At 36.3% G+C, this 19,944-nt stretch overlaps 1 protein-coding gene across 3 annotated transcripts; it reads right to left on the bottom strand.

Moving 5' to 3' along the window:
- Positions 1 to 353: 353 nt before the first annotated feature.
- Positions 354 to 12,399, bottom strand: Znf25 (zinc finger protein 25). 3 transcript variants are annotated; one of them, XM_047552262.1, is made up of 7 exons: positions 12,262 to 12,399; positions 10,438 to 10,540; positions 10,214 to 10,330; positions 8,366 to 8,492; positions 7,510 to 7,605; positions 4,555 to 4,618; positions 354 to 4,104 (listed from the first exon to the last, which is right to left on the bottom strand). In XM_047552262.1, the coding sequence occupies exons 3-7, from the start codon at positions 10,226 to 10,228 to the stop codon at positions 3,036 to 3,038; spliced, it is 1,371 nt and encodes a 456-aa protein (XP_047408218.1). In that variant the 5' UTR covers positions 10,229 to 10,330; positions 10,438 to 10,540; positions 12,262 to 12,399; the 3' UTR covers positions 354 to 3,035. The 3 variants fall into 3 exon arrangements, with proteins under 3 accessions (XP_047408218.1, XP_047408219.1, XP_047408220.1); XM_047552263.1 differs by lacking the exon at positions 12,262 to 12,399 and adding an exon at positions 11,809 to 12,237; XM_047552264.1 differs by lacking the exon at positions 12,262 to 12,399 and adding an exon at positions 11,669 to 11,689.
- Between the last annotated feature and the right edge of the window lie 7,545 nt (positions 12,400 to 19,944).

Below are 19,944 nucleotides of genomic sequence, written 5' to 3'. Positions count from 1 at the left end.
TATGGTGCTGACAGCATTTAGATTAGAGCATCAAATGGCAGTTACCAATGCTGCTTACGTACATTGGGGTTACATTGCAATAATTTTAAAATTGAAAATATCATGTCAAAAATGAATTTAATATACCTAACTTACTGAACACCAGAGCTTATCAACATATATTTCTTTAACCTGTGACTACCTGGCTGACTGGTTGCTGAGGCTTGCTGTTGCTTAGTAATATGAGGGAGTATTATGCAACATATTACTAGCCTGGGACAAGATCAAAATTCAAAACTTGGAAGTATGATTTCTACTGAATGTGTGTTGCATGCATACCACCATAAAGTAAAAAAAAAAAAAATTCTAAGCCAAACTATCTTTGAAAACCATCTATCTACAAATTTCTGTCATTAGGTTATGTCAAATATGAGATAGAGATGGTACCTTGTGATGGTACAGTGGGAAAACTAAAACAACATGGGGAGAACTGCTCATTGACTTGGAAGAAAATAAATAAATATTGTAGGGAAGGATCAATTAATAATTCAATTCAATTTACACAGTTTATTTCATGTATTTGTTTGTTACACTCTATCAGGAATTTTTTTATTTTATGTCAATACAGTGAGTAAAAAACACATTTCTTTGAAAAAAAATACCTCTAAGCTTAGGCTTTAAACATAAATATAATGCATAAAATAAATATACTGCACAAAAACATCCACCCACAAATTGCTGTATTCATTTCTGAATCACATTCCATGTATAAAAGTATACCTCTACATTGGCTGCAATGTTTTCAGCTCTATGTAACAGAAAACTTATTTTGTAAAGTGCCAAGTAGTAAATGTCTTAGGCTGTGTGGGCCATATGATCTGTCACAACTACTGAACTCTACTGGTGAAGACAACCACAGGCAAAACATAAAGAAATGGTTTTTATTTGTATTAGTTGTCCTCAAAGTGCTCTATGGACACTGAAATTTGAATATCATATAATTTTCAAATGTCACAAAATATTCTGTAAGTTTTTTCAGTCACTTAGTAATAAAAAACTTTTCTCACCTTGCACAAAAATGGGTAGTGGATGAGATCTGGCAGATGAGCTGTGGTTTGCCAACCACTGGCCTAGCTTAATCTCAATTCTCTTCCAGAATCACTGGGAAAACAAACAACCAAACAAAACCAAGGCACTGGCAGCAATAAGGTGGGAGATGAGTGCTGGGTTTTTTTTTTTTTTTTTTTACAGGATAATTCATGAGATACAAATTATAATTACTATGATAGATAATATATAGTTCTTGTGTCTCAGACACTATACTAAGTGCTTTAAAATATTAACTCACTTCAACCTTGAGCAATGTTAAGATGATACTATCACTACTCTTACAGAAAAGAAACTGAGGCATGGGGAGGTTCAGTGACATGCCCCCTTTGCTGGAATCTGAGCTTAGGCTAGTAGCCCAGAGTCCTCACTCTTAACCATTATGCCATGTTGCTTCTACTAGGAAGAAAAATGTATGGAAGAACATTTAGGACTCACACAAAATACAAGCATGGATAACTACATACACCCTGCTAAAACACCATCAGTAAGATAATTATATTTCTAACATAGCACTGTTTGTTTCTATAGTGTAGAGTATAATAAATGTTACTGTTTTTGGCTGCTTTAAAAACAGCTCAGACTTTTGCTAAAAATAAATGTGTCCCTGCTCCAAAATTTGGCTGACCATAAGACAGCTGAACATTTAACAAGAACATTTTAGCTTCATTTTAAAGGGTTAATTCAGTAACAAAGTCTATATCTATTTACAAGTGCCAGGAAATGGGAGGAAAAGACGCACTAAAAGAAAAAAAGGGAGTATTACACTACAATACATATCACAGCAACAACAGAAACCACTGTTCAGGTAATGTGACAGTTCTCCTACACATAATAATTATTGAACTAAGGTTAACTAACATGTTTTCCTATGTACAATTAGAGATGGGTTCTACTTGCATGTCAGACATCTGTAAGTTATATTTTGTAGTACACTTACAGGCACACAAAAGTCCTACATACCAAAAGACTCTTCATGTGTGTTTAATGATGTTGTCTGATTACTCAATTTATTTTTGCTTTCTTAAAAGCTTCATGTATGTGGATACTTGCAGGTTTCTTTGAAAAGGAAAAAAGAACCCTTGGAATACACATCATGCTTTATAGCGTAACTGCTTCCATCAGTAGAAATTATTTGAAATTTTGTTGAAAATCTTTCAAATATTTATAGAGGTATTATCCAAATTATCAATGATATGACATTCACTGAAACATTAGTTCTTTAATAACTGCTTCTATGCCTGTTACAATCTTTGCAATTATCCCCCTTGAGTTCTCTAATTTCTTGTAAGTGCAACTTGTATAAAAAGACTTCTGAATATTCAGAATGTGCACAGGAGTTTCTTATATTTGTTAGCTTTTAGATGTGAAGTGCTGACTGTCCTGTCAGAAAACTTCTTGACATTTATTTACTCATAGGATTTCTCTCTTGTGTGATTTATATTTTTTATTTTTTGGTACCAGGGATTGAACTCAGGGGAACTTGATCACTGAGCATATCCCAAGCCCTATTTTGTATTTTATTTACAGACAGGGTCTAATTGAGTTGCTTAGCACCTCGCCATTGCTGAGGCTGGCTTTGAACTCATGATCCTCCTGCCTCATCCTCCAGAGCACTGAGATTATAGGTGTGTGCCACCATACCCACCTTCTCTTGTGTGATTTTGATGTTGGAAAATAAAGTATGACTTCTGAAAGAAATATTTCTTCATATTTTATAGTTTGTAGAGTTTCTGCCATCTATAAAGTCTGATATTTATACTCGACTGTGTGGTAAAAATTTCTCCCTAATAAATTTACAGAATTTCTCTTTATGCATTTGCTGATATTCTATGAGGAGAGTGTGGTTGAAATTTTTCCCTTATTGATAATACTCATGAGGTTTCTCTCTTGTGTAAATCATCTGATAACACCAAATGATAAACTCAGACAGAAATTCTCAACTCACACTATTTCTCAGCTTTTCCCTTCCGTGTGTGTGTCTTCTGATGTGCAGTGAGTTGTGACTTCTGGATAAAGGTGTCCCCACACTCCTGACACTCATAGGGTTTCTCCCCTGTGTGTTTTCTCTGGTGTATGGTAAAATGTGACTTCTGAGAAAAAGATTTCCCACATTCCTTGCATTCATAGGGTTTCTCTCCTGTATGAGTCCTTTGATGTAATCTGAGGACTGAATTCACAGAGAATGATTTACCACACTCTGTACATTCATAGGGCTTCTCTCCTGTGTGTTTTCTTTGATGTTTAGTGAGGTCTGATTTATAGTAAAAGTTTTTACCACATTTATTACATTCAAAGGGTTTCTCCCCTGTATGAGTTCGCTGATGTACTGTGAGGGCTGACTTCTGGTAGAAGCATTTACCACATTCCTTACATTCATAAGGTTTTTCTCCTGTGTGAGTCCTCTGATGAGTTTTGAGGTGTGAATTTCTAGAAAAGAATTTTCCACATTCCTTACATTTATAGGGTTTCTCCCCTGTGTGTGTTCTTTGATGTACTGTGAGGTGTGACTTCTGAGAAAAGTTTTTCCCACATTCCTTACACTTGAAGGGTTTTTCCCCTGTATGTGTTTTCTGATGTACCATGAGGTATGCCTTCACATAGAAGAACTTCCCACATTCAGTACACTCATAGGGTTTCTCCCCAGTGTGTGTTTTCTGATGTTCTGTGAGATGTGGTTTCTGATAGAAAGATTTTTCACACTGATTACATTCATAGGGTTTCTCTCCTGCATGGGTTCTCAGATGTCTACTAAGAGATGACAGGTGGTAGAAAATTTTCTTACATTCTTTACATTCATAGGTTTTATCTCTGGTGTGAATTTTCTGATGTTTTATGAGGTCTTCATTTATAGAGAAAGATTTCCCACATTTTTCACATTCATAGGATTTGTTCTTGTAATGTGTATGCCGATGCACTATAAGGGCGGACTTTTGGCCGAAGGATTTTCCACATTGGTTACATTCATAACTTTCCTCCTGGTTAGGAGTTTTCTGATGTTTTGTGAGTTCTCCATTCCTAAATAGAAAGTTCCAAATGCATTAGTTTACAGGACTTTTAAGGCTTTTTTTGTGCTATGTATTTTCAAAGTTGCTCTGGGGACTGACTTCTAGAGATGTTCCCATATTCTTTAGCCTCATATAAACAGTCTCTGATATACACTGTGGTTTAACATTTCATAGAGTGAACCTGCATAATGTACATAAGATTTCTTAACTGACTGCACTCTACTTTGTGTAATAAAGCCTCCCTTATTGTATAATTCAGACAAAAAAAAAAGATGACTTTTTTTGAATCTCCTGATCTTGAGTAAGGTCTCTTATGAAAAAGGACATTCCCATTTAAATTACATTCTTTGGGATTCACTCCAGTATTTTCTCACTTTTAGTATTAACTAGTACTATCCATTTCCAGCACCCCCATCAAGACTTTCTTACAAAGCTTTCTATTAAATATTCTTGGACTTGCCTTGAATTTCCAGCTTGACTTTTCTGGTATTTTGCCCCAATGTCATGAATATTCCATAGGTCTTCTACAAAGGAATCAAGATTTTAATACATTCTTATGATTAAAGTGTTGATTCTTAGGCTTCAGGTCAATCTATCAAAATGAAAGAACTCTCTTCTATTCCTTTGTTTTGGGAAAAAACATAATAGACATTGAAAATTTCTGTAGAAGGCAGTGGGAGGAACCTGACTATAAACCAAAGTACCTTTGGCACATTTAAAACAAATATGACCTTATAAACTTGGACGTAAATGTGAAGACAAAAACCAAAAAACATGAAACAGAAAACCAAAGATATTTAAAATCATCCTGAACAAGAACGTGGGAATCACAGAGAATGTTGTGAATCCATTAAGGACAATACACCAATGCACAATAATCTGTGTAAGAAAAATAGGTGTATAATTCTGTTTACTAGAATTATCAGGAAAAAGATAAAACTGGATGGAGGAGCTAAAGTATAGGTCTTATCCAGGTGCAATACCTCATGCTTGTAATCCCAGAAACTCAGGAGGCTGAGGCAGGAGGATTACAAGTTTGAGGCCAACCTTAGAACCTTAGCAAGAATCTGTCTCAAAAAAAAAAAAGTGTGGGGCACTGGGGATATAGGATAGTGGCAAAGCACCCCTGGGTTCAATCCCCAGTGCAAAAAAAAAAAATTCCCAGAAGTATAAGTCTTTATCCCCTCAAACTTAAATTTATATTACTGTGTTAGGGTTCCTAGTATATAACAGTCCTTCCTTATCCAGAGGGGATATGTTCCAACACCCCAGTAATTCTGAAACCATAGGTAGTACTGAAAACTCTCTCTAAATATACTTAGTTTTTCTATTCATACATACCTATGATAAACTTACACCTTTCTACTTAAGGGAAGCATTTAAAGGCTTTACTTTGGCATATTTAATTGCCAGCATCACTACTCTTGAACTTTGGGACCATTATAAAGTAAAATGAGGTTTACTTGAACATAAGTGCTATGATCCTTCAACAGTCTATCTGATAACTGAGATGGCTATTGAGTGAATAATAAAGGTAACATGTTACGGTGCAGACATGTGGACAAAGCTGATTCATATCCAAGCTAGACAGAATGGGACTACACAAGATTTCATCACACTACTCAGAATGACATATATTTTAAAACTATGAATTGTTTATCTCTGGAATTTTCCATTTAATATTTTCAGATTGCAAATGATGATGGGTAACTGAAAGGAAAGTGTAACTGCAGATCAGGGGAAATATTGTAGTTAGCAGACTATGAACTTATACTTTATTTCTTCTTTATCTATCCACAACAATTTAGCTGTCAATGCTAAAGTGAATTTCTCAGAACATCGATGTCCTCATGGCTAGAAGAATAGTCCTATAACTCAGGCTTTCACTCTCCATATAACTGGCTTAATTTTCCCCAGGACAGGAAGATCCAGGAACATATACATCCAAAAGGAAGGATTTTTTAAAAATCAGAAGGCATGCCATCTATTTAACAGGATGAATTTCCAGTTGTAGCATCAAGATTTCAGTTCTGAACTTTTCCTGACCATCAAGTCCTGCATTTCCATAGATTCAACTTGAGTTTTGAATTCACTTCTGCTTCTAATTTGCTACATGTTCCCTAAATATTAGATTATTCAACATCATCCTAGAACCATTCAGAGCTTCATATTTATTCATATTAAAAAGTAAAAGATTATGAGCAGAGGCTTGGACTTGTAATTTCATGGCATTTGTGAGGAAAGTTATTTGATAACAACTTGTGCAAAGTTAACTTGAGTACATGTGAAATAAGATCCTATGTATATAAAACATGTAAGAGAATAATAGAGTGAGAATTAATGTGTTTGGGGGCTGCAAGGAGAAATAAGTCACAGTAGGCAAGAGAGGGCCAGACTTGTTCTTGACAGAAAATTAACTTAAATGTATACTGTAATACTGAGTTGATATTAGTTTACCAGGATAAGCTAGTGGCAATAGAAGTTTGCTGCATTATACAATGACTTTGAGAATTTAAACTAAGAATTTTATTTTGACCCTAAGAAAGGGAGTGGGATCAATGGAACTATCTTGTAAGAAGGTAAAATATGAAATCAGAATACAAATAGAACAGAGGTCCTAGAGAAGTCGGTTTTAGAGTTCTTAGCATGAAAATTCATGATTTGTTCTTAAGAGTGGATAAGCCCCTGCAAGAGTTAGTAAAAAGAGCACAGAGCAGAGAGTAGAGAATGTCTGTTTCTTGTAAATCAAATTTCATTCTGTCAACAAATACCTCATGAGTAACTAATATGTTCCAAGCATTGTTCATGTTGCAAGCAACACGTATTAGTCAGAAGATACATGAAAAAGACTTAAGAAGCAGGGTGGGATCCCAAATAAGATGCAGAAGATTTTAGGAAGGATAATCAATGCTGTGTGTGAAGACGACCCCGTGTGGAAGGTATTATAAATGATGAGCAACATAATGGTTTAATTTGAGTTCAGAGTTTAAAGAGAGATAAGGAAGTTAAACTAATGCAACTGGTGCACAAAATATCTTTTTTTTCAGTTTTTTGTTTTCTCATTTGAAAAAAAAATATATAACTCATATTTATGAACACTTTAAGATTATAACTGCACAATCCAGTGGGAGGGAATAGCAGAATTCTAGAGAAAAGACAAAAATCTCAGTCAAGGTTAGATAGGGATTGATTCTGTATATAGAAAAGAGAAGTAAATCTATTTTAAGATGTCTAGAAAATGAGAAATTTAGAGAACAGAAATTTGAGGGGTGATTTAGGTTTATTACATGTACAGATCAAGTGTTTGCAATCATTTCCAGAACTCTAGGAAATTTACAAAAATTCCTGAAAAATATTTCAAAAATAAAGAAGCATCAACCACCTCACTAATAATGGAATATAATTTCTAACTCACCAGGATAGCGCCGACGTGGAAATTCTACTTCCAATATCCATGGCTCTTTTCCTTGCTTCAATTTGAAGACCAGATTTGGCTTATTCACACGATAACCTATTAATGGAAATATAAAGGAAATGATACAAATTGTTTAGAGTTTGTATAGATAAGAAAAACACGATTTCGGGGAAAAAAATGAAGGTCCCACTTAGGTTTGGAATATTTTAGATTATTTCACTGGAGATGTAAGAACACATATTTTTTCTGGTGCCCAAAATGGATTAAGTTTGACCTCTGAAACAAATCATTCAACCCCATAAGGATCTTATATGCCTCAAAAACTGAGAAAAGAAATGCAAACTACTGGGAATTAAATATTGTTACAGTTTGGATGTGAGGTGTCCCCCCAAAAGCTCACATGTGAGACAATGCAAGAAGGTTTGGAGCAGGAATGTTTGAGTTATAGCATTAACTTAATCAGTGAATTAATCCCTGATGAGATTAACTGAGAGGTAACTGGAGGCAGATGGGGTGTGGCTGGAGGAGGTGGTTCATTCGAGGTGTAGTTATGGGATATATATTTATATCTGGCAAGTGGAAGCCTCTCTCTCTACTTCCTGATCACCACACTCTTCTTTCTGCCACACTCTTCCATCATGTGAGCTGTGAGCTGCTACCTTCTGCCACACTCTTCCACCATGATGTTCAGCCTCACCTCAAGCTGCAAGGAATAGAACTGGCCTTCTGTGGACTAAGACCTCTGAAGCCATGAGCCCTAAATAAACCTTTCCTCTTCTACAGTTGTTCTGTTGGGTTCTTTTAGTCACATCAGTGAAAGAGTTGACTAAAATATAGATGGGGAAGTTCTTCTCACCCACTGAGACCAGGTGATTGTAGTTCTCCAGCATGACATCCTTGTACAGGGTCCTCTGAGCAGGAGTTAGTAATTTCCATTCCTCTTTGGTGAACTCCACAGTAACATCCTTAAATGTCACTGGTCCCTAGAACAACATTTTAATTAAATCTGAAGTGACCTGAAAAGAGTACCACTGAAAAGATACGTTAAGAACTGGGGACATGACTCAGTGGTAAAGCATTTGCCTCACTTGCATAAAGTCCTAGGTTTAATCCTCAGCACAGAGAGAAAAAAACAAAAACCAAAAAAACATTAAACTAGCTTTGTGTTGACTGTAGAATTTACTCTGGACAGTTATGCTGCTAACCATGTCACTGTTTTACACAGATACCTGTTCAATACACATTTACTGAGCTCCTACTCTGCCTGCAACTCTGCTGGAGGTAAGATGAATAAAAGTACTTCTGTTATCAAGGAACTGATATTTTGACATGAGACAAAGATGAAAATGCTTAAAGGCAATATGTGTAGTGGGTATAATGCCAAATATGAATAATATACAAGATGGTTACAAATGGGGATAGTTATTTGCATTTTGTATTGTCATGCTAGATTTTATCAGATGGTCAACCTGACTGATGCACACTTTAGGAATGAACAATACATAACTGGAAAAAGCACAGGGCATGAGAAATGATGAAAGTTAAAGAAACTACAAATAACACAGTATAATAGGACAGTAGGGTGCAAGACTAAGATTAATTAAATTATAAAGTCAGGTGATAGAACATAAAGCAACTATATCCTTTGACCCATAAAATATATTTTTCATATACACTTAATAGATTTCTTATTAATATATTACATCTATTAAAATAGGTTAGAGTCTTAAATTTAAAGTTTTTTGTTTACATAAGACAAAAATATCTATACCACACCATGTGGACTGTCCTATACATCTCGAGGATGCTCATCCCTTCACTTTGTAGGTATAAATACAGACAATAGGAGCCACTGAAGAGACTGATGTAAGCACTGAAGTTACAGTAGATAAGTAGTTTAGAAGAAAACTCTAAAGTAGAAATAGCAAATGGCACATCACCAAAAGACAGAAACGAGCAATAGAAAGTAGAAGAAGCAATAATAGTAGTATGGCAAAGTAGTATAATTTAACTGTAATTAGATGGTAATTAATTAATAACCACTGGGAGGAAGGGAGAAGATAGCTCCCATATTATTGTTTGTTATGGCCAAAGTTAGGATGATAATTTCTTTCATTTGTATTAAAAGAAACAATTTAAGGTTATTAAATGTCTTCTGATAATTGCTTTATTTATATTCTATAGGATCTGAAATGTATTTTACTTGAAAAACAACTTGGGTGGGTATAAATTCCTGATTCATAACTTTTTTCTTGATTTCTTGAAAACACTTTCTACTATTCTTATGTTTATATAAGTTGCTACTAAGAATTATGCCAATTTATTTTCTTTTCTTGCCAAATGACTTGGACGTTTCCCCCCGGAGAACCGAAGACTTTTAAATTGACTTTTAAATGAGTATGGCGGTTACAATTCTAAGTCAATGCTCTGTGGCATACAGAGGGTCTTTACAGTACTTTAAATACAGTACTTTACAGTACTTTACTTTAAATCCCAGGGGTTTGAAGACCGTATTTTGGGAGCTGCTGCTTTATTAAAACAGTATTTTCCTTGAAGGTGATACTTAACTATATCTCCTTTTCTAGTTTAGTACCTGGGCTTTCGAAGAAAAGAAAAACAAAACAAAACAACAACAACAAAAAACCCACCATACACACACACATTTACATAGTGAAACAAAGTAAAGGCTAAATAAACAACTCACCTTGAACTTGTTCATTTTCTGCTGCTCTTGGGAAAGGGTAGAAACTATAAAGCCCAAGCAGGGAAAGTTGTAAGAGAAAAGTCATAAGAGACCATATGTTACAGCTCCAGGAATCTCCTGTGGGAAATTTCCACACAACATTTCAGTAAAATATAAACGCCTGGGAAAATGTCCCTTTGACCCAGGAGAAGGAATAGGAAGGACCATGATGAAGTAGTACCCACCTGTCCATCGATGACTCTGATATAATCTTGAACCTGGGACATTTTTGAGTGAATATAAACATTTCTTTCTTATTGGTTGCTTTGAAAATTATGTGTATGTTCACTGAATAACACAAAAGAATTGAAAACATAAATAGTAAATAAAAGCAGATTAAATAAGATATATAATATATGCAAACATGGAACCCTATGTCTGGCATTACAGATGTTGAATTGATACATATATTGATACATAAAAGGTGTTTAGGTTACATGTCATAACAATTTTTCCTGTTAATATTAAATCCCAGAGTTATGAAGTTATTTCAGAGTTTTCAAAAATGAGACATTTATTCTCCCTAAATTAGTGTCTTAAAAAACACTTATCCAAGAACCTTGTTTTGATTTAAATATGATATAGTGAACCTAGAGACTTGAGTTCTACCTTAGTTTCTGCTGTTAACACAGTGGCTTAGTTTCAATGCTGTTACCTTTAATATAAGGAGGAATCAGGTAACCTTGAACAATGTCTCAAGTGATTCTTTAAGTCTTTACCAGGACCACAAATCTAGATAGTATCCTGGAAGTCAATGACCTCTCAAAATTTAGGCTGGGTCTAGGGTAAATTGATAAATTGACATGGCCCCTAATATGCTGACACATAAATCTAGCTTATAAAATAGCACTCTGGCACCATAATTCCCAGACACTTCATAAATCTAGCAAAGACAACAAATGCCACAATCCTGTGGTCCTTTTCATAAGCAGCAGAAACCACATCCAGCCAGCCTGTTGCTTATTCTAAGACCAGATAACACCAGCCATCAGAAGCATTATCACATCACCTACATAATAAAGAACATGAAAGAATCACAGTTTTCTTTTTTTAAAGTCTGTCTCTACCATTTCCCCTCTGTAGACACTAGCCTTTGGCCTGGATAGAATTTCCAGCTTCTTAGTAAAATTTAAAATTGAAAGTTCAAATCGTGGTTTCAATTTATGCGTGCAACAGTTCGCTGAGGTTGGAGGATGCAGGAAGGGCCTTAATTGACTTTTTGAGCCAGGGGATCTAAAGGAATCCCAAGAATTTTTGGAAATAGAACACACATGGTAAGATTAGGTTCGGTACCCTCCACAACTATGTTCTGGCGGTGCTTAGGTAGAACTGCTGTGTTAAATACGAACTAAGACTGGATTTTACTGTAGGAAAGAGCATTAACTACGGAATAAAATCAGTAAATTTAAATCTCACCTGCTAATACCAAGTAAACCAATTTCCCTCTCGGAACTTGTAATACTATAATTTATTAAAATGGAGATGGTTACTGCCAATGATGTTTAAATGAGCCAATAACGAAAACAACAACATGCCTTGTAATAAAAGCAGCTCACCTTTATTGATTCCTTATCATTTACCTCGACTGACTATTCAGGACAGCAAACGTCCCTCAAAGGTATTTTCATCCTCATTCTTTAGATGACCGAGTCACCTGAGATTAGCTGGCCCATCCAGTCGTGAGCATTGGCTCTCAACCAGAACTGGCTGCAGCCAGCGAAGCAGACGCGCGCTCGGACTCGGCGGGTCAGGCTCCACGTCACACAGGGCCGCTCCCTCCGGGCAGCCTGGCCCGCTTTCCCCGCCGCGTCGGGCCTCCTGGGTTGCCCCTCACAGGTCACGACAACTTCTTGAGAAGGTCAGCTGTGCAAATAGCCGGCTTCCCCGCCAGGTCCCTCCCGCAGGCCCTCCAGGCTCTCGGCGCAAGCCGCGGCCTCCAGATTTTGACCCGGTCGTCGCCAAGTCCCGCTTCCCCGCTCCCGACCCGCCCGCAGAGGCCTCCGACACACCTGTAGGGAATCTGCCTCGGCTCCCAGGCGACTGCCAGCCCAGGCTCCGCCCTCAGCGGCGCCGCGGGGACCTTGAAGCTCCGGAATCCTCAACCCCCTGCGGCGTAGGACAAAGCTGCCACGACTCAAAGGACAGAGTATTGCACATGCGCAGAACGCTCCCGGCCCGCTCGGGGGAGGCCTCGGTGATGACTCGGGTTTGGATGAGGTTAATGGATTTGGCGCCCTCTAGTGATCTGATGATTCCTGCTGGGCTTTTCTGGAATCTTGATCCTTTGGTTATTCCAAGAGCTGAGTGGTTAAAATTGGCTTCAAGACAGAAAACCACCCGAAGTGGTATTGATGGATAATTTACATAACGTAATTGGGATTCACTACAGTAGTGATGTAGGATAGAAGAAATAAAGACAGGTAGAAAGGAGACGAACGGGGAAGGAAAGGGATTATAACTTTAAATCTAAAAACTCCATGAACACCCTCACCTTCATTTCCCAGGCCTATTTCCTCCAGGCCCGAATTCTTCTTAAAAGGTCCAATAAATCTTAATCCAGTTAATTAATGCCTTTATACTTTTTTTTTAGTTAACAGAACGTATTTTTAGACCGATTAAAGAAGCCTAGAGAAATTGTTAGATACCCATGATACTGATACAATCCAAGTTCTATTAACTAGATAATGACAACCTGAAATTCTGGAAAGAACCAGATCACTGTGACCCACCCTGTGTTCTACAGTCAAAAGAATTGAGCTCATCAAGCTGACACAGAAGAGAGACCCAGAAATTCTGGTGTTTTGAATAGAGAACTAGAAAGAGTATATTGATGCCAAGCTGGTGGTTGCATCAGGACCTGATCTCTGCAGAGGGAAGGTTAACACAGAGAAACACATTGGACAAATTTGGTATGGAACTTAGCTGATAGAAAGCTGCACAGTGAACTAGTATTTGAAAACTGTTCCATGTTTCTCAATTTGTAAACTTGAGAGCTGATAAGTGGAACCATCTTGTGGAGAGCACACTGCTGCAGGAACCTGGGAGATCAGAGTAAACATTGTCACACTGTCCCATTCAGTGTCTACCATGTGACCTAGGTTGCACCTGTTAGAACATAGTTGAAACATACTCAGAGAAGATTGTATTCAGGGGGATTCAAGGGAGAGATATTGAGGGGAGTGAAATGCACTTTTCCTTTGAGTATGGTGGCTTACATGAACAGCTGAGAGGGTTGGGAGACTGAACAAGCAGGCATGATTGCATTCAGGGGCTCAGTTCTAATGGTTATTTTCATGGGAAGTAGTACATGTGAGACCTGCCATGCCCTCTCCACCCAGGGCGGTTGGTTACCCTACCCTACAAGTAAAATTCTTGGGAGGTGCCTGAGATTCAGATGCCCAGCAGAGATTGGCATCTGTCCAGCCCTAGAGATGTGCTAATTTAATCTCTCTGGAATAGATACACCTGACATATTTCCAAAGTTCTGATTAGAGATGGATCCCAGTCTTTGAACCTCCTACTTAGAACTCTGCATCAACCCCACCCTGCAAAGTATTCAAGACAAAACTCCAATAGACAATTCATTTTCCATCCTACCTTGTTCTGGTCATTAGGGAAGCTGGGAGTCATTGCATTTAGCTTTGGTCCCAGGACATTCCAGTCAGAAGCTAGATGAGCAACAGAAAAAGGAAGAAGGGTTTAATAACCCCCCAGCCCTTCCTTTCTCTAAGTAGCACTTGGCTCAAGAATGGATGGAAAGAAGGAAGTCTGGCACAGGTAGTAAATATCCAGTTGTGCCCATAATTTTGATGACCTCAACATAGGCAGTCCTTTCATTTTCACTAAGAATGTCTTCTTGTTCTTATTGTATTTTCTATTGGTTCTTTTATTTTGTTGTTGTTGTTATTGTTTGTTTTGAGGGGTGGTCACTATTTTTTGGTTTGGGGTTTTTTGTTTTATTTGTTTTGTCTTTTAGTGTTTTTTTTTAAATTTTGTTTTGCTAGTTTGTTTTGCTAATTTGTTTTGTTACTCTTTCCTTTTCTCTCCACTAATATATAGTCAAAATTGTTTGTTCTCTCTTTTTCTCTTTATTTTGGTGACTTTTTCCCCTCTCTTCCTTCTCCTTTTTGGCTGTTGCATGCTACCTTTCTTGTTTCCTCACTTTTCACTTTTTGAATATTCTATGCTTTCATTTGCCTTCTTGCCCCAACTTATTTTCTCTTAATGAAATATATTTTGTCATCTTTAAAAACTATTTAGTTTAACACTTCGAGGAATGGAAATGAGATAGGTGATCTCTCATTAAGAGAGAAAAAGGAGATCCTTATTGTATGTACACTTGAATCTACAAGCATGACCAGTCACATTTGTCTCTTCAATTAGATGAAGAAAACCTTCAGTGTATGCTCATGCCAGATCAATTAGAACAAAAGCATTATTAACTTACCAAATTCAAAGACTTATACAACAAGCCCACAACTGATATATGATTAAACTACTTAACCAAAAAATTGGCATGGGATTTGATTTTCCAAGAAGTTTGCCTGAGAATCTATATATTTATTCCTAGGAAAATTATATATATTCAAAGAGGTCAACCCTGGGTACATCACAGCTCTTCTCTGAGTTGTGAGGAGCACCCACACCCTGTCTTTGGGGTGTGTATACTTTTGCTGTCCTTTAATAAATCTTCACTTGTTCTTTGCTTTTGACATATCCTGAAGCTGTTTTCAGTGGTATAAGTCAAGAACTCCACCCAGGCTGAATGGAAATCCCAGTGCCTCCTTGAAGGGGCTTCCTTGGACCCCTTTCCAGTGACAGAAGAGGGTAATTCAGAGGAACTCACCATTTTGTAGCAGTTCCATGAGAGTGAATTGAAATAGCAGTTCTGCACCATCAGGCTGAGACTACAGAACTCAGAAAAGGAAAAGACAATTTCTTTTGAAACTGGGGATCTGAACTCTGGGATAATGAGCTAGATGACATGAGTAGGGAACTAGAACAGATTAGAATCAGCTGGAAAGCACTAATCCCTGAATTACCTTTCCCTGGCCTAGAAAGGTAATGGGTTAGAGGATAGGCTTACATGTCCCAAATGCTTCCCCTGAGCACACATATAGAGGTTTTAAAAAGAAGGTGTACAACACAACTTGCCAAGCAAGGACAGAGTGAAACTCTGCATACAGACTCCCCTAACAATTTTTACAGTTTGGGTTAGGGAGAACAAACTACACAGTATCTGAAAACCCTGAAATAAAGAACTCTTTCAAAAGTCTCAGCAAGAAAAATAAGAAAAAAATGAGAAAAAAACGAAGTGCATCTAACTGCTTGATTTGAACTGATTACTATTGTCTCTTCACATTTTGTCTTATTAGCATTACATACAATTTTATGTATTTTATCAATTAATTGGATTCTCTCTCAGTACCTCTCTTCTCTATTATCCATTTTTTCCTCTCTCCTTTATTTATTTATTTTTTTTGTGGTACTGGGGATCGAACTCAGGGCCTTGTGCTTGCAAGGCAAGCACTCTACCAGATGAGCTATCTCCCCAGCCCTCCTTTATCCCTTACACTCACCTTATTTTAATTTATATCTCCCTTTCCTCCCCTGCCTTTTTTCTTTTTTTCCTGTTTTCCATTGTATTTTTTTTTTATATTTTATCCCTTCTTCTAATCCAAGTAAGTATAATACTGTTAATGCTTAATCTTTGCAGAGTATTCTAAATCAGTTCTCCTTGAATAATAGAGTTGCAAGAAGCAGTAATAATAACTTGTATAGAACATGCTGATATATAGTTTGCTCTTAAATTACTCTTGATTCTGGTGTTTACTCTTTCTTTTCAAAGTGGTACTGGTGATAGAAATTAACACTTTGATTACGCTGATCAGTTGTGTTGAAGCCAAGATAGATCTTCAGCCCTGGGCATATTAAGAGATAACTAGTCACTAAAGGGCCCCCACATAAAACAAGAAGAAGAATACATCTCAACAGATTTGCAAAAACAGGACATCAAAGAAGTGAATTAAGAGAGAAAATACAGGGAGTAAAAGAAGTCAATAAAGAGAGATTCTGAAAAAGAACAAAACATATGTCCTAATGAAAGACAAATAAATCATACAAAAATTTCACTTAAAAGAATGTCATGTTCTACAGGTTAGACCATGTAGAAGACAGATTCTTCAGGTTTTGAAGACTAGGTGTATCATCTTGAAAACTCAACTAGTAATAAAGAAAAGACAGCAAGAAAACTTGATCAGAATATTCAGGAAATCTAAGACAACATTAAGAAATCAAACATAAGAATCATTGAAATTCAAGAGTGTTCTGAGATACAAGCTATGGACATGGAGATAATCTTTTCATGAAAAGGATAAAGAAAAATTCTAAACCTTAGAAATGAGATACACATCCAGATACAAGATGCATTCAGAATCCTAAACAGGATTAAAAAAGAAGCTCTCTATGGCACATTATACTTAAAATGCCTAACACAGCGAAAAAGGACAGAACTTTAAAGGTAATGAGAAAAATTTCAGATCACATTTAGAGTTATGCGGACAATACTAACCTGATTTCTCAGCACTTGCTCTAAAAACCAGGAGGCATGAAAGTGATGTATTCCAAGCTCTGAAGAAAAAATAACCAACAAAGATCACTATGTCCAGAAAATTATTCTTTAGAACAGAAGAGGAAATAAATATCTTCCAAGAAAAGCATAAACTAAAAGAATTCATAACCATTAGTCCAGCACTACAAAAAATACTTAAGGAAGCACTATATGCAAACAAATTAAAAACCAACTTCAGGACTTGAAAATGGATGAATATGGTAAGAAGGGTAGCTAAGCAATTGAGAATTAAACATCAGAAATAAATTGGCAAGTAATCATAAACACATCTCTATAATAACACTGAACATAAATATGATCTCAATTCTCCAATTAATACATAAAATGGAAAAGTGAATCCAAAACCAAGAGAGAAGCATGTGTTGCTTGCAAAGAACAGGCAAAGACATTCACAGGGGAAAAGTGAGATGATGGAAAAAAAGATATTGTATGCAACTTGAGACTGAAAGCAAGGAGGATTTGCTATTTTTATATCTGTCAAAGAATACACCAAGGCAAAATTAATCAGAAGAGACAAAGACAGTCATTTCATACTGGTAAAGGAGAGAATCCAACAAAGAGCTATAACAATAGTAAATATTTATGCCCCAAATGTTAGTGCACTTATTTAAACAAAATGATTACAACCTAAATACTCAGATATCCCAATACAATAATAAAAATATTATTTGATTTCAACACAGTTCTCTCACCAATAGATAAGTCATGCAGACACAAAATCAGCACACTCTTCAAACTTAAAAAGTATTAAAAATTAAATGGATGTAACAGACATTACTAAAATGTTTCACCTAACAAATTTACTTTCTTCTCAGCTGCTCATTGAATCTTCTCCAAAATAGACTATAATTTAGTATACAAAGTAAATCATAGCAAATACAATATAATGGATATAATCCCTTCTATTAGATTATAATAGAATGAAAGTAGAAATCAATAGCAAGAAATGCTTCAGCAGTTACTTAAATACTTGGAGATTGAACAATCTACTTTTGCTTTTTTTTTTTTTTAATTTCTCTTAACCATTTCTTTTCTGTGAATTGTCTGACCAGAGAACTTTTTTTTTTTTTTTTTTTTAGGGTAAATCTTTTTTTTTAATTTTAATTTATTTTTATTGTAAACAAATAGGATACATGTTGTTCATTTGTACATGGAGTAACAGCATACCATTTGCGTAATCATACATTTACATAGGGTAATGATGTTTGATTCATTCTGTTACTTTTTCCTTCCCCCCCACCCCTCCCACCCCTCTTTTCCCTCTATACAGTCCCTCCTTCCTCCATTCTTGTCCCCTCCCAACTCCCATTATGTGTCATCATCTGCTTATCAGTGAGACCATTCGTCCTTTGAATTTTTGAGATTGGCTTATCTCACTTAGCATGATATTCTCCAATTTCATTCATTTGCCTGCAAATGCCATAATTTTATCATTCTTTATGGCTGAGTAATATTCCATTATATATATATACCACAGTTTCTTTATCCATTCATCAATTGAAGGGCATCTAGGTTGGTTCCACAATCTGGCTATGGTGAATTGAGCAGCAATGAACATTGATGTGGCTGTATCTCTGTAGTATGCTGATTTTACGTCCTTTGGGTATAGGCGGAGGAGTGGGATAGCTGGGTCAAATGGTGGGTCCATTCCAACTTTTCTAAGGAATCTCCACACTGCTTTTCAGAGTGGCTACACTAATTTGCAGCCCCACCAGCAATGTATGAGTGTACCTTTTTCCCCACATCCTCTCCAACACCTATTGTTGCTTGTATTCTTGATAATCACCATTCTAATTGGGGTGAGATGGAATCTTAGTGTAGTTTTGATTTGCATTTCTCTTATTACTAAAGATGTTGAACATTTTTTCATATATTTGTTGACTGCTTGTAGATCTTCTTCTGTGAAGTGTCTGTTCATATCCTTAGTCCATTTGTTGATTGGGTTATTTGTATTCTTGGTGTAGAGTTTTTTGAGTTCTTTATATATTCTGGAAATTAGTGCTCTATCTGAAGTATGAGTGGCAAAGATTTTCTCCCATCCTGTAGCCTCTCTCTTTGCATTGCTGATAGTTTCCTTTGCTGAGAGAAAGCTTTTTAGTTTGAATCTATCCCAGTTATTGATTCTTGCTTTTATTTCTTGTGCTATGGGAGTCCTGTTAAGGAAGTCTGATCCTAAGCCAACAAGTTGAAGATTTGGACCTACTTCTTCTTTTATAAGATGCAGGGTCTCTGGTCTGATTTCAAGGTCCTTGATCCATTTTGAGTTGATTTTTGTGCAGGATGAGAGATTGGGGTTTAGTTTCATTCTGTTGCATATGGATTTCCAGTTTTCCCAGCACCGTTTGTTGAAGAGGTTATCTTTTCTCCATTGCATATTTTTGGCGCCTTTGTCTAGTATGAAAAAATTGTAATTATTTGGGTTTGTGTCCGTGTCCTCTATTCTGTAGAATTGATCTTGCTGTCTATTTTGTTGCCAATACCATGCCATTTTTGTTACTATTGCTTTGTAGTATGTTTGAAGTTTTGGTATTGTGATACCCTCTGTTTCATTCTTCCTGCTAAGGATTGCTTTAGCTATTCTGGGTTTCTTATTCTTCCAGATGAATTTCATGATTGCTTGCTCTATTTCTGTAAGGTACATCATTGGGATTTTAATTGGAATTGCATTGAATCTGTATAGCACTTTTGGTAATATGGTCATTTTGACAATATTAATTCTTCCTATCCAAGAACATGGGAGATCTTTCCATCTTCTAAGGTATTCCTCAATTTTTTTCTTCATTGTTTTGTAGTTTTCATTGTAGAGATCTTTTACTTCTTTGGTTAGATTGATTCCCAAGTATTTTATTTTTTTTTTTTTTTGAGCCTATTGCAAATGGAGTTTCATCGCTTGTGTATAAAAATGCTTTAGATTTATGCGTGTTGATTTTATAGCCTGATATTTTTCTGAATTCATTGATGAGGTCTAGAAGTTTTCTGGAGGAGGTTTTTGGATCCTCTAAATATAGAATCATGTTATCAGCAAATAGTGATAGTTTAAGTTCCTCTTTTCCTATTCATA

This window comes from Sciurus carolinensis, chromosome 5 (assembly GCF_902686445.1).
Source record: "Sciurus carolinensis chromosome 5, mSciCar1.2, whole genome shotgun sequence".
Classification (NCBI taxonomy): Eukaryota; Metazoa; Chordata; class Mammalia; order Rodentia; family Sciuridae; genus Sciurus; species Sciurus carolinensis.
The sequence above is the reverse complement of the archived record's forward strand: the minus strand, read 5'-3'. Positions and strand labels throughout refer to the sequence as shown.

Coding starts and splice junctions, on each gene's coding strand:
- Znf25 (XM_047552262.1), bottom strand. Junction 7,606..8,365: donor CAATCACCTGGTCTCAGTGG/GTGAGAAGAACT, acceptor TTCCATTAATAG/GTTATCGTGTGAATAAGCCA. Junction 4,105..4,554: donor AGTCAAGCTGGAAATTCAAG/GCAAGTCCAAGA, acceptor CTTTCTATTTAG/GAATGGAGAACTCACAAAAC.